Source organism: Canariomyces notabilis (assembly GCF_033297395.1).
Source record: "Canariomyces notabilis strain CBS 508.74 unplaced genomic scaffold N656scaffold_21, whole genome shotgun sequence".
Lineage (NCBI taxonomy): Eukaryota > Fungi > Ascomycota > Sordariomycetes > Sordariales > Chaetomiaceae > Canariomyces > Canariomyces notabilis.
The window spans coordinates 90,992-105,959 of record NW_027041843.1 but is presented as its reverse complement, the minus strand read 5'-3'; the positions used below and the strand labels follow the sequence as shown (position 1 = coordinate 105,959).

The window sequence follows — 14,968 nt, the reverse complement described above, 5'->3', positions numbered from 1 at the left end:
CTGGTTATCATCGATTTGGATTGGCAGCACCCTGTTGAGATACACCGAAGCCAAACATTCAGGTACTAAGATAGCTGCTAATGTTTCCTCGTATGTATGCACAATACCTGGTGAATTACCAACTGATTGGTTTCTTTTGCTACTCCTTACGAGCCCCTGCCTGGCTGGAGGCTCGAGGGCATAGCCGAGAGAGGACATATAATATACCTAGCAAGGGGATCAATTGCTAACATTCGTCGTTATAGAAGTTCGGACATCTCTGAGACAAGCGCGCTTCGGGGCCTACTGTGATAGATGGTACATAGCTTCCTCAAATGCAAGATGAGTACTGTGTGAAACCAGCTCCTTGGGAATCCGGTTCCTCAGCAGTTGCATACACTACGTAGTTATCTCCATATACGTGGTGAAATAAGCGCCAGTTCTGCAGGAGGGTCCAGCAGCCAGCTACCCCAGATGAGGCGAAACATGGCTCGAGCACTGCCAGTGAAGGTCGGTGCCGAACACCGGGAACTCCGGAAGGTTTCCGGACATACACTTTGCACATACGGACAAAACTATCAGTTTGTTGGCGATGCCGGCGCTTCTACTTCGCAACACCTGCTGTACAACCCAAGAAACGGAACCATTGAGAATCTCCAATCGACCTTTGCCTCAAAATAAATAATACATCTTACTGCAGTAGTAGGAGAGAAGTAGTCTGAAGCCGATCAACCCATCTGGCCGTAGTGTACAGTAAGGTATGTACAATACACTAACCGTTGGCCGGTCGCTTGCGACATGGAGATGTGGCAACCGAATTCTCCATTCTCCACACCCGATCGAAGTTGAAACTTGAAAGGCAATCTGACGCTAAACGTTAACTTACACTATCAGATCTCTTGGCACATCGGACCTGGGAAACTGCCAACGATGAGGCTACGCATTGGCTTTCTCCTCCTCTGCGCCTGCTCCTGGCAAGTTGCAGCTCTGCTTCTTCGTAGTTTCCTCGCTTTGCATTTACCTTGGCGTTATGCGGATCGCGGCAAACCCACGATGCAGTGAGCTGCCATGATTCGACGCAAGAGAAAGAAAAGGTCTCATCATTCTCATCCAAAGCCTTCTTCAACGGGGGACTCGGCAAAAATAGGATCTCACCAGCATGCGGCGCAGTCCTGATCTGACCAATGAGAGCAGTGAGACTTGGCAGTTGCATGCACATCAGCCAACCCATCCCACCGCACCAAAACTTGCTCCGTCAAGAGCCGTCCACTAGGAAACCTTCTGCCCACGTTTGAACCGGCTCGCGGCCGACACACATTCTTCGATCTCGGGGAGCAAATCTGAACTGTCCTGCTCCACACAACCATTAGGCACGCAAGACCCCAACACTGCACTAGCGCAGACGCCGTCAGCATGGTCGCGCTTAGGGAGATCAAGCGATTTGGTGGTGAGACTGTCATCACAATAATCACATCAGTGCATGAGCCATGAGGACATGGCTGCTGCTCTCGCACCAAATAGGCGTGAGACGTCCCAATCCGGTCTCAAGGAACTGAGCCCAATTCGGCCGTCTAATCAGTCAATACCGACATTCCTCAGGCTCGTCAGTAATGACTGATCTGGCACCCTTCTCGAACTTCACCCACTCAGTGTGGAAAAAAAGACGTCTCTATGAAGTATGTAGCTGCCCTCTTGGCAGCCCTAGCAACCGTCTAGCGTCGCGTTGCAGCTGACTCTCATGGAAAGTGTGCGCTTTTAGCCTTGTGTAACCCTGGCCGCAAGGGAACAGCTCGCCAGTCGGCTACAGGGTGAAGCTCTTGGTAAAGAGGATCCTTGGCACATGGATTCTGCAGGTTGAGGACATGCGCCGCTCTCTTCTCAGACGGCAACCAAAGTTTGAGAATTGCAAGACACACCACATATACGGTATACGTACATACATACACGTGTAGCTGGGAAGAGGGGACTTGAGGGGACTTGGCGACAATCGATGTACCCAACAACCCGGCTTCCCAAGAGAGCCGCGTCCTCTGTGCTACATGGCTACGAGGTGTTGCACCAGGCACCCGCATCCTTGCGCTTGAAAGGTTGCCACATGTCAATACCCTGCCATGTCCCGACTCGGCGACGGCCTTATTCCAGCAGCCCTACGAGGATACTGTACGACACATTTACCACACCTTGAGTAACCTCGCGGCGCCTATGCGTTCCCAAACCGGCATCAGAGTCTTCTGGAAATTGTCAAGGCCACGAGGCGACTTTGGACGGACGGCGGTTCCCCGGCTCTATGTAGCCTGCTTGCGGCGTCTAGCTAAGCTTAAGGAATGGAGAGAAGCCGGCGTCTCGGGCGGCAGCTAAGAGATCCGCGTCTATTTGGAATGACGCCACCTTTCCCCTAGTGGCTGGCCCCGGTGGCTCAGAAGCATTTCGCAACAACAAGCTTACTCTTCGCGCCAAGCTTCAACGCTCAATGTAGACCAACGTCGAGGAGAAAAGAGCATCAACATCATGAAATCGCGTACCCCCTTTCCTCGATGGCCTTTTCTGTCTCCCGCATTTAGCTATCTCCGCTGACACACAACGTCTTGCAACGACTCAAAAGAGTCGCCGAATCGGTGGTATGTTCGATATTACTAATATCACGACATGGTATTGTATGTACATACTGTACATACAATACAATCTCGCTGCGTTAGTTGGTGGTCGGCTATCCCAACCCCTGTCCCACCCCCCATCCCGGGCACTGCAAAGCTGACAGGGACAGGGCCCTGCGGGGCGACAGCCGCTCTTTAACGGGCACCAAGCCTCTTCTGCAAGGGCACTCCATCGGTCCATCCCATCTTTTTCGAGGTTAATCGCCAACGTCCCCTGGCAGGTCCTGGAGCCCATCTGAATATAGCAGCGCCGCTGGCGTGCCGCGCTGTAGCACCCCAGAATGCTGCCCTTGGGTCCTGTTGTATCAATGGGTGATGCTCATACCGGGTCCTGTTGTCAACGGCTGCGAAATCACGCGGTCCCTTCGGGCCCGTTCCTGCAACCAGTTCTCCTTAGTCCTCTACCCCCCCCTTTCCCTCCATGAACACCCCCCCAGTCGTAGTCCCAGGCTGAGGCTTGCTTTCTGTCTCCTCCGCTTCCACATCGTGCTCTGCTGGCTCTCTTGTTTTCCCCTACCTTTGAGCCTCTCTGCTCGCGCGTGCTGCAGCAGCCGCGCGTGTACTGGCATACCCGACGTACCCGACCCAGGTTTTGTCGGGCCTTATTATCCATTTTCGTATCTTTCGTATCAACTGCTACCTCCCCATTTGTCACAGAGGCCCCAGCAGGGCTGTGTAGTCCCAACTTGGCATCCCCAACTTCCAATTTGAGAGACTGCTGCCGTCCGTCATGGCTAGCTTAGACTTTATAATGGATGTCAACGACGACCGCCAGACTGCCGACAGTCGACACCCCCACAATAAAAGGGACAAGGGCGCCAGCAAACCGGCCAGTGCCGGTCAGCTCCAGGAACCGCCCACCAACCAGCAAGCAGACCCGGGATCTGCCAGTAGTCCCGGCCAGGCCACCGAGGGAGATATCAACCAGGCCGCCCTCGCTGCCCAGCCCAAAAGGCGCGGTGCCCCATCCCGAGGTCTCAATTCTGCCCCACCGGCTTCAGGAAGAGAAGGAGCAGCAACAGCAGCAGCAGCAGGGTCAGGAGGAGCAGGCCCCATCCCCGCAGTCTCGTCCTCGTCGTCGTCGTCGCCAACCCTGTCGGCGAGCACAAACCGGCCGTCTGCCAGTCGTCAGAGCACGACGAGCAGCGACTCGATGGACCCGACAGCATATGGTTCTTCTGCCTCGTCGCCCTCAACGGCCCGGGGCCCCCAGAGGCCCATGCCCATGCATCTCTCCGCAGCACCGTTCCAGCCGAGGTTGACTCCAAAGACCAACCGGGTCAGCAAAGCACAGAAGGGCTTGCCCGTCCATGTCTGCGAAATTTGCAAACCTCCAAGGGTATGAGAGGGGTACTCCGTTCGAGCTCGCATATGTGCTGACTATGTATAGACTTTTACACGGGCTGAACATCTAAGGTGAGCTTCCTACTTTGCCTTACCGGCTATCATCCTGTTTGGTACTGGTTGGTTTTGGATGTGTGTTGGTGTGCTCATGTAGTATTCCAGGCGTCACCAGTTGAGTCACGGCGCGCCTCAGTTCCAATGTCCAAGCTGTGAGAAGCAGTTTCACCGCGAAGATTTGCTGGCACGGCACCAGCAAAAACAGTGCGTGTACAATGCGATCCCCCCTCTCCCCGGGATTTGTATGCTGACGGCTATGCGAAGCGAAAATGTTGATCAAGTGCCGAGATCGGGCACCTCACCAGAGAGTCCGCATGCTTCTTCGGCGCCAGTTGTCCAACAGGCTCCGCAGCCCCACGGAAGCTCGTCGTCCATTACGGGACCGGCTCCCTCGCCCTCGACAACCGAATTGCCTCCGACACCCAGCACCGCCACCATTAGGAACCAGTCAGGGTTCCCGCAGCTTGGGAGTCCGGCACACGGAAACAGCTCGAGCTACGCGTCTGTACGAGGCTCACCCGGAGAGTACCATAGTCCTTACACGCTGTCCCCCGAAATCTCAGTCATCACCCCAACACACGCTCCATCATTAGCGTCACCTTATCATGGTGGTTCAGGCTCCTACCAAACACCTAGGAGCGGACACCCGCCTATCTACGTTGTCACGCAGGGGCTCCAGCCGCGAGGTCTACAGCCGCCCGGTCTACAGCCGCCCGAGCAGTTGCCAGAGCATGATACCTCACCATGGCCATCATCGGCATCGGACAGCACCTACTCGACCCCGTCAGACGTCTCCCGCACTCGCCCCTGGATCCGTGGGCCGTCGCCGACCACCGAATGGGCTACCTCGCAGACGCTGCCCCCGTATCCTAGCACGAGATCACGGGGTCTCCGCCCTCCAGGCGCCGGAATGGACGGAGTCTCAGCCCTACAAGCTCCTTTCCTAATCAATTCGTACACGTCAAACCCGCCGGCGCAAGAGCAGCATTTTGGGAGCACAGTGCTTAATGTCCAGTCTATGGGATTCGCTGAAGCGACCAGCCACCATGGTTCCGTGAGCAATTCAACGGTTAGCACGTTCCGCCCCCATCAGCAGCGCCAGGACAACTCCATCTCGTCTCTGCGCGGCCAGACGCCACCCATGAACGCGGCATCTCATGCAAGTGAGTCTCTGGTTGCGCCCGTTCCTACTCTCCCAAGCCGACTTGATCCTTTGGCGAGCCTCGACCGCCGGAAAGGGATCATGATGGAGGCACACCAGGATCTTATGGGTACTAGCATGGGCGACATGAGTCTGCTAGGTGGCTTGGACGCCGGATACGGCGGCGATGGCGCCAATGCTGCCAACCTCCGCGTTGACGATGGCAGTCACAGCGCCGGCATTGCCGCAGAGCTGGACCTGGCCATGGGAGGCGGATGTGTTATGCCGATCCCTCCGACCATGACCATCCCGCTACCGGCGCCCGTCCGCGCCGCGGTTCCCAGATATCTACAGGTGTACTGGGCGCGGATTGACAAATTTCTGCCGATGGTGCACCGACAGACTTTCGAGGCGGCCCCGGAAGATGCGTTGATGTACGCCATGGCGGCCGTAGCTACTCAACACCTCGACAGCAGGGAAGACCGCGCTCGGGGAAATCAGCTACACGAATTTGCCTGGCAGGAGGTGAAACGGGTGAGTAGACCATGGAGAACCTTCGTCGAGGATAGCTATGGTTAAATTGCAAAACGACGATGCTGACAAGCCCTGATGGCGGCGAACCAACAGACTCCCCAGTGGACCATGCAGATCATGCAAGCCATCCTCCTATGCGAATATTTTGCGCGTTTTCGTGGCCGCAAGGCCGTCACGCGGCCCTCAAAACCGTTCGAGTCACTGTATTCGAGGGTGAGTGCTGCTCTGCCATACTTTATCCCGCCGCCGTCGTCTGCTTTTTCTGAGGACAGCGGCTTTTGGCTTGCCGATACTACCACCACCGCTTGGTCTCTTACTTCGTCCCCTGCTTCTTCAAACTCGTCATTGTGTGATTCCATTACACCGACCACCACAACCATGTCTCCCTTCGCTCTGCGGCACCTTAGTCCGCTTCAGGGAACTCCCTGGGGGGGTTTTTCTTCGTCGTATGGCTCGTCGGCGACTTCTTCGCGTTTTGGAAATCCTTCCAAATCTTCTTCAGAGTCGTCCCTGGTCTTTGACTTCTCGCACTCTTCTCGCAGTAATCTTAATCTTAATGTCAATGTCACTTCCTCTCCTGGTGCTCGCTCACGAGCACAAACATCGTGGTCCTCCCTCTTTGATCCCACGCGCTCCAGCCCGGTGCAGGGCCCAGCGCCCCCTCCCTTTTTCTCGACTCGTTCCAAGGCTCCAGGGCAGGCATACTCACAGTCTGTTTCCAACACACAGGTGCTCTACCACAGCCCGGCTCTCCTGGATCACGCCATGCTAGCCTCGAATCAGCAACTGCCTCTCCAGGACCGGTGGCGCAACTGGGTCGACGCGGAATCGCGCCGTCGACTTTTCGCCGGATGCCTTTTCTGCGACGGCCACGCCGCCGTTTACCAGCAACAGCGACGGGCCCAGGACTTCGAAGCTGACGGGTCAGCCGCACTCCATCTGGTCCCTCTCCTTGGCCGCAGCGCCAAACTGTGGGAGGCTCGCACGGCCGAGGAATGGGAAGCCGCCTTGGCCGAGGATCCCGGTGCTGTCGATCCCGAATTCGTCCCCCCGCTCGAGCAGCTCACCGAGGTGGACCTGTTCTCGCGGCGTAACTTTGACCGTCTGATGATTCTCAGTGCCTGCGCGCTGCGCCTGCCGCGTCGCCATAGGTCGCTGCTCGCCACGGCCGCCTCGGCAGACAACTCCCCCGCGCCCGACGACAACATGGACAACATGGGAAGCCAGTTCGATCAGCTGCCGGAACCGCAGCAGCAGCCGCCCATTACCCCGCACATGCCGTACATCGACGCCGAGGAGCGCATCAGCTACCTCTTCGGGGGCTGCCCTGTCGGCAACTCCTACCTAGCCCTGCAACACACCCCACTGCGCGACCTGCTCGCCGTGGCGGGTGACTCGTGGGTGTTTACGCAGAAGCTGCTGCACGGGTCGACGTTCGTCAAGCACCAGCGCCGCGTCCGGCTGTGGGCTACGGGCGCAACCACCAGTCCCTCTCTAACAACCAGTAACACCACCGGCGGCACCGCTGGCACGTACACAGATCCCAGCCTGGCGGGCCTCAACCCCGTGCGGGCAACGGTCTACGCTGCGCGCGCCATCCTGCTCTTCCTCGAGCGCGAGCAGCCCTTGTCCCCCTACCACGGCCCGCCCGCCGCGCTCTGGTGTCTCGACCTGGCCGATTACTGGGCCATGTACGTGTGCGCGCTCATCTGCTGGGCCTTTAGCCACCGCGCGCGTGGCACAATTAGCGCGTCGTCATCATCATCCACATCGTTTTCTCCATCGTCTTCTGATAAGCAGCAGCAAAGGCAAGCCCGCCAGCGGAGCAGCAGTGCGGCGTCCGGTAGTACCAGCGCCAGCGTCAGCGAAGCGGGGAGCAACAACAGCCCTCCCCTAGGCATAACCGCGGCCGTTACTACTAGTAGTGGGAGTAGTAGGAGTACGGCAGACCAAGAGGCGGCAGCGATCGAGTGGCTGCGCACGGTGGCAGCCGAGGGCGCGACACTCGATGACGTGGTGGCGGTGCGCGGCGCCCCCGAGGCCCACAACGTCGTGTGCTTGGTGCGGCGGCGGCTCGAGAGCGACTGCGTCGGGGAGCGCAGCCGGCTGTACTGGGACGCGGTCGGGGTGCTGAAGAAGGTGGAGGAAGGGGTTGGGCGGATGTGGTTTTGAACAACTACCGGCTTCCCTCGCCTCTCTTCTGGATACCGACCGACCGACCGACTAGAAAAGGGCACTGGCACCCGGGCGAATCCACGCACGCTTCCAGTATCTACCGATCATCATCACCGAGGGAGGAGTGAAGTCGGAAACCTGCTCTCCTTCCCTGCCTCCCGAAAAGCAAACTCAACCGCCGCCAGCCTTGGAACCTAAAATTAATATTAAGATGAAAAACGCGGATATACACTACACAATACAGCAAACAACATTACACACGTGTACACACACACACACGCACACACACACACCCCTTGGACTCTTCGGCATTGCATAGCGGCATACAAGCGCGGCGGGATATATCTCCTTTTCCTGCATCTTCGTCTTCTTCTCCCCCTTGCTGTTCTGATTTCCTAATCTTTATTTTCTCCACCTCCTTCTTTCTTTATGTTCCCGCGTTGCATTTCCGCTTTCCGTTGCCATTTCTTCTCAAGAAGAGAGGGAGTAAACGGGCATGTTCGATACAAACACGGACAGTGGGGATATACTGTACCTGGAAGATTTACTATGAGACGTTTGATACTTACACACAGCATTACATACAAGGGCATGGTAGGGTAAGATTTGGCTGGCTGGCTGGTTCATTTGTCTGTTTCTTTCAACCTTACGACTCAGACGACTGACGACCGTTTCATCTTCCGCCTTTGTACTATTTCTTCATTTTCAACACTTGTTCTTGTACTCGGTTTGACTGCTTCTTTTCTAATATTCTCATTTGTTTCCTTCAATCTGTATTTCATTGTATTCTCCTGTCTACGTGCTAGTTCATGCCCCTTGGGGCTTTCCTTATATCGTGTATTTTTAGCTACTTTGCACGCTACGAATCATCTAATGATAGATCTAGGACTTAATGATGGTAAAGGGAAAAGGCGTTAGAAGGATAATCATAGCATAGCCAAGAGGAGATATTATGGGAATAGAGATACTTTGCAATCCAAACCAGTCCGATCAACTGACCAAGATACGCTTGGGCTCGAAAGCATGAATTATATTGCTGGCTTCGTACATAAATCGCCGGTATCTCTTATGCTGTAGATGGCTGTCTAAAATTGCCCCTACTGGCCTTTTCCAACCTCTACCCGTCCAGGACCCAAGCGCCATGTGTTAAAACACGGACTCCCCGTTAAGCTTGCTCCATACCGCATACCTAGTGAGTTGATCAAAGATACAAGCCAGCGACTTCCCATGCCACATGATGAACGCCAGGAAGACAGTTGATGAAGCATGAATGAACCGAAATATGCTAGAATGCTCAGAACAAGCCCTCAATCTCGCCAGTCTCAGCATCCACGTCAACGTTGAGGTAGCCTGGAGCGGTGGGCAGGCCGGGAATCGTCTGGATATCGGCCGCTAAGGCATACAGGTAGCCAGCGCCGGCAGCCATGCGGACGTCCCGGATAGGCACCGTGAAGCCAGTCGGCGCTCCCTTGAGCTCCGGGTCGTGGCTCAGCGAGTACTGCGTCTTGGCAACGCAGATGGGCAGGTTACCAAAGCCCTGGCGAGTGTACGTGTCGACCTTCTTCTGGGCGAGCTCGCTGAACTCGACGGCGGCAGCGCCATACATCTCACGGGCGATCTTTTCAATGCGCTCCTGCACGGTGCCCTCGAGGCTGTAGAGGAGCTTGAAGTCCTTGGGTTTCTCAGCCGCTGCTATGACAGCGTGAGCGAGGTCTATGGCACCCTTGCCGCCCTCAGCCCAATGGTTGGCCAGGACGGCATCTTCGGCGCCCGCCTTGATGGCCTCCTCGCGGACAACATCGATCTCGGCCTGCGTGTCGGTGGAGAATTTGTTGATTGCGACAACCACTGGAACGCCGTACGACCTAGCATTAGCAATGTGCTTCGCCAGGTTTACGCAGCCCTTTCGCAGAACCTCGACATTCTCTTCCCTGTAGACTGCATCAAGAGGCGCTCCGGGCGAAATGGGCGGACCGCCACCGTGAACCTTGAGCGCGCGGATAGTGGCCACAACGACGACGACATCGGGGACGAGACCTGACGTGCGGCACTTGATGTTGAAGAAGCGTTCGCCACCCATGGTAAAGTCAAACCCGGCCTCGGTCACAACAAAGCCGGCCTTGGTCGTATAATCCTCATCGGGCTCGGTGCCGGCGAGCTTCAGAGCCATCTTGTCCGCCAGAATGGAGCTGTTGCCGATGCTAATGTTGGCAAACGGCCCTGCGTGCACGAAGACGGGAGTGCCCTCCAAGCTCTGCATGAGGTTGGGCTTGATTGCGTCCCTCATCAGCGCAGTAAGCGCACCGCCTGCGCCAATGTCATCGCAGGTAATAGGTTCACCACTCCGCGAGCTTGCAACCACCATTCTGCCAAGGCGCTCCCGTAGATCGGCCAAACTGGTGCTCAGGGCAAGGATGGCCATGCACTCACTAGCCACGGAGATGTCAAACCCTGTCTCCCGGCTGTGGCCCTTTTCAGTCGGCGCATTCCCGATGACAATGCCACGCAGATGCCGGTCGTTAACGTCCAGAACGCGCCTCCAAGTGATGGTTTCCGGGTCAATGTCAAGACGAGCGAAACGGCGGATTTCTTCTTCGGTCAGGTCGTTCGGGTCTGTTTTATCAATTCCCAGCTTCTTCAGCCGACGCAGCATTACAGGGGCAAACGCTCTCTTGCCATTCTTGACAGGAACCAGCCGCTTGTAAAGAGCACCGTCTTTTTGGGTGCTTTCGTGGAACATGCGCGTGTCAATGGCGGCGGCTAGGAGGTTGTTGGCAGCTGTGATAGCGTGAATGTCGCCAGTCAAGTGCAGGTTAAATTCGTCCATGGGAATGACCTGGCTGTATCCGCCGCCAGCAGCACCACCTTTGATTCCGAAAGTAGGACCCTGGCTGGGCTGGCGCACATTGGCAAATGTGAGGCGGCCAACATGGGCACCCAGAGCCTGGGCAAGGCCCATTGTGGTTGTGGACTTGCCTTCGCCGAGAGGGGTTGGTGTGATGCCTGTGACTACGACATAGCGGCCATCCCGACGGTGACCGAGGCGCTTGAGGATGCTAAGATCGACCTTGGCCTTGTATGCGCCGTAGGGCTCCAATTCCGAGGGCGAGATGCCAACCTCATTGGCAATCTGTGACACGTGCTTTGGCGCCTGCGCTCGAGAAATGGCAATGTCGGAGGGAACAGGATCCAGGAGCGTGAGACTAAGGGGGATGATCTGTCTCTGCTTCTCGGCGTCGAAAGACTGCGTAGCCGAATCAACGACATTCTGAAGTAGCATGGCAACAGTCATGGGCCCCACGCCACCGGGGACAGGCGTGATGAATGAGGCGACCTGGGAGGCTGATTCAAAATCCACATCGCCCACCAGGCGCTGGCCCGACTTTCTGGTGGCATCGGGTATGTAATTGGTCCCCACATCAATGACCACAGCGCCCGGTTTGAGCTGCTCGCCCTTAACAAAGCCTGGCTTTCCGATGGCGACGACGACGACATCGGCGTCCTTGAGATGCTGGTCGAGGTCCTTTGTCTTGGAATGACAGACCGTGACAGTGGCGTCGGCATTCTTCAGGAGGTAACTGACGGGGCTGCCGACAATGTCACTCCTCCCAACGACGACGGCATTCTTGCCTTTCAGGTCAATACCGGTTTCCTTAAGAAGCACCATGACACCCTTCGGAGTGCAGGGGACGAAGAATGGTCGGCCGCCGCGCTTGGCGAGCTCGCCAATGTTGTAGGTGCCAAAGCCGTCCACATCCTTCTCACTTGCCACGGCCGACGTGACGGCATACTCGGAGACGTGGCTCGGAAGGGGAAGCTGCACCAAGATACCATGAACGGCGGGGTCGTTGTTGAGGGCAACCACACGAGCGACGAGCTCAGCTTCGGTAGCCGTGTCGTCAAACTTTATCACTTCGCAAACAATGCCGACCTAGGGGACCGCCATGGGTCAGTGGGCGCAGGAACTAATGTAGCCAAGAACGAGATCTGGGCAAGACAGAGTAGCTAACCTCCTCGGCGGCTTTCAACTTCATGCGCACATAGGTGGCTGGCCAGCAAAATCCAAAGTCAATTCAGTCTCCATTGCTATCTGGCGGGGTAATAGCATTTTCTCGTGGCTTGCTTACAAGAATCGGATCGGTCACCCACTAAACGGCGGCGAGTATTTGGGTTAGCCACGAGGTATTAATTCATTTTCTGTGCATATATCGGGCGGGATGCAACGCACCTTGGATGATCTTGAGGCACGGCTGAAATCGCGGATTGATGGCCTTCTTTTCCGCAATCTCGGCCTGGAGCCGCTCACGGACCTTGCGTGCTATGGCCGTTCCGTCAATTTTTGTCGCGGCCATGGCTGCCGAACTGTGAAATCTGGAACTGTAGAAGGCCCTGGGAGCAGCTGGAGCGGGCACGAGGCGGTAATGGGGAAAAAGAGACGCTCTGCTGCTGCTAATGCTGCTGGTGCTGCTGCTTCGGACGAGGACTGATGGAGTCTGGCGGGGTGCACGGAGGGTACCACGCGGGGCAGCGGAGGAGGCCGTGTTAGTGTAAGCCGAGGAAGGATTGGCACGCCGCAACCCGGTCTCGGGCTGTATGTCCCACGTTGCGCTGCTTTCGTCCGATACTGACTCACTCGTTGTGAGTGTAGCTTTTGCACAGCGATTCAACCGCAAATTGGCTCTTAGGGACTCGACATTCGGCCGTGTCTTCCCTCTTGAGCAACGTGGATTCCTCGTCGAACATTGGCTGGCGCTCAGTGCAAAACGCGAAGCAGGAACCCTCTGGACAAGACGTGAAAGCGTCATGGTATGGTTATCGGCCGCTGCTGCCGTGTAATCGCAATAGCGGCAACAGACAGATCACAGAACGCGTCAATTGGCCGCCGAGGGCAGAGAAGTCGGGGAACAACAGGAATTCAGGGCTGGACCCCCATGGATAAAACAAAACACGAACAACTACCTAGACGGCCCGAAGTAGTGGAGAGAGTAGCGCTGAGTCACGGACTTTCAGCGCTCAGTCGGCCAGGAAGAACCGGAATAGCCGCTAATATAGTTGAACAGTCCATGCTGTATCTTAATTGCTCCGCTAGGGCTTTGAACTCGTCGACGGAAGACTGGGCTTGAGATATGTACAAGCATCTGGCACGGAGCGAACATTTGACGCCAGGAAGGGAAAGGTGTCTCCTGAGCTGGTAGAGTGGCAATAGAGAAAGTATTAATTAGCCAATAACTTGCTGGGGCATGGATTAAAATGCCTTTCTAAGTTGTTTGCCTTTTAGTTTCATGACAAGACTCAGCCTCCAAAGAAATGTTACTCGTCCTCGATCCGAATAGCGTTTAGGTTAGGTTAGGAAGATTGGTTCTGGTTCTTTGTGATGCTATGGACCAAAGCATTCAACCGTTGACGTTAAGTACTGTACAGTACCTAAAGCTTCGGGATAATGAAATACAGTGTGCCCAGGGTTATACGCGCTATGGCGTAGTTACAGTAATTACCTACTCTCCCTTTGTCTAGGGTTCAGAATGGCCTACTGAGATACAGAAATACAGTGAATAATTACACAGAAACTGGGTGGGGAAACTTGTTAGAGTGCCCCGCGATGACTCTTATCGTTACGCCGTCAGCCTCCCTATCTGCGCCACGCACAATCGATGGAAAAAATACGTGCAAATCAACCCTCGATCAAAGGACAAACCGAAGCATCCCCTACCTCAAAGACGACCTACGCCCCGCGATAGACTGCAAAGATCACGCACTCGAGTCCTACGTTCCCCGCGACCAAAAAAAGGAAAAAGAAAAGAGAATTGCACCTAGATCAACATCGATACCCAGTGAAACCGGCTTGAACGAACCGCCAGATTCGCTAAAATGAGGCCCATTCTCCTGAAGGGCCACGAACGGCCCCTGACCCAAGTCAAGTTAGTGACACGAGAATGGACCGTGTATTGTTGGGTATCGTATCTGACCTGGCCTGTTTTGCAGATACAACCGGGACGGCGATCTCATATTCACCACGTCAAAAGACCAGCAAATCTGCGTCTGGTTCTCGCACAACGGGGAGCGCCTCGGCACATATCGCGGCCACCAAGGTGCCATCTGGTCCGTTGACGTCGACCCCACAAGCACCATTATCGCCTCGGGCTCTGCCGACAACACAATCCGACTCTGGGACATCAAGACGGGCAAGTGCCTCAAATCGTGGGAGTTCCCGACCGCCGTCAAGCGGGTCGAGTTCAACGAGGATGGCAGCAAGCTCCTCGGCGTAACGGAGAAGCGCATGGGGCACCTGGGCACCATCGTTGTGCTGGACATCAAGATCGACGTTGAGGCGGAGCAGTCCGACGAGAAGGCCCTGACGATTGTGTGCGAAGAGAGCAAGGCCACCGTCGCCGGGTGGAGCTACCTGAGCAAATACATTATCGCCGGCCACGAGGACGGGTCCGTCTCCCAGTACGACGCAAAGACGGGCGACCTGATCTACAACATTCCCGTACACGAGCTCAATTCATCCATCACTGACATGCAGTGGTCTTCGGACCGGACATACTTCATCACCGCCTCACAAGACAAGACGGCCAAGGTAAACACAACCTCTCCAATAAGACAATCAATATCCACCTAGTACACCTGCTCACTAAAAACCCCATCACAGCTGATCTCCGCCAAGGACCTCGAAGTCCTCAAGAGCTACCCGGCCGACACGCCGCTCAACACGGCGACCATCACGGCCAAGAAGGACTTTGTCATTCTGGGCGGCGGGCAGGCCGCGTCCGAGGTGACGACGACGTCGTCGCGGCAAGGGCGGTTCGAGGCGCGCTTCTACCACAAGATCTTTGAGGACGAGATTGGCCGCGTGCGGGGCCACTTTGGCCCGCTCAACTCCATCGCCGCCGACCCCACGGGCAAGAGCTACGCCAGCGGCGGCGAGGACGGCTACGTGCGCGTCCACCACTTCGACAAGGGCTACTTTGACTTCATGTACGAGGTGGAGCGGGAGCGGGCGAACAGGCAGCAGCAGATGGGCACCGCTACTGCTTGAGAAATTGATGGATTGTGATCAAGGAACTGAAGGGGGGTGTTGAAA

At 56.1% G+C, this 14,968-nt stretch overlaps 3 protein-coding genes across 3 annotated transcripts; 2 read left to right on the top strand and 1 right to left on the bottom strand.

Annotated features, from left to right (window-relative positions):
• Positions 1-3,363: 3,363 nt before the first annotated feature.
• N656DRAFT_800309 (uncharacterized protein) lies at positions 3,364-7,881 on the top strand (the record flags this gene model as incomplete). Its single annotated transcript, XM_064817998.1, has 5 exons — positions 3,364-3,972; positions 4,024-4,049; positions 4,140-4,238; positions 4,299-5,709; positions 5,803-7,881. 5 exons carry the CDS (start codon positions 3,364-3,366, stop codon positions 7,879-7,881), a joined length of 4,224 nt encoding a protein of 1,407 aa, XP_064667620.1.
• A 1,297-nt stretch (positions 7,882-9,178) lies between these two features.
• N656DRAFT_714378 (FTHFS-domain-containing protein) lies at positions 9,179-12,236 on the bottom strand (the record flags this gene model as incomplete). Its single annotated transcript, XM_064811964.1, has 4 exons — positions 9,179-11,815; positions 11,895-11,932; positions 12,012-12,032; positions 12,113-12,236. The coding sequence occupies 4 exons, from the start codon at positions 12,234-12,236 to the stop codon at positions 9,179-9,181; spliced, it is 2,820 nt and encodes a 939-aa protein (XP_064667619.1).
• Positions 12,237-13,752: 1,516 nt separating this feature from the next.
• Positions 13,753-14,923, top strand: N656DRAFT_714633 (eukaryotic translation initiation factor 3 subunit I; the record flags this gene model as incomplete). The annotated part of the gene is made up of 3 exons (XM_064811992.1): positions 13,753-13,802; positions 13,867-14,464; positions 14,537-14,923. 3 exons carry the CDS (start codon positions 13,753-13,755, stop codon positions 14,921-14,923), a joined length of 1,035 nt encoding a protein of 344 aa, XP_064667618.1.
• Between the last annotated feature and the right edge of the window lie 45 nt (positions 14,924-14,968).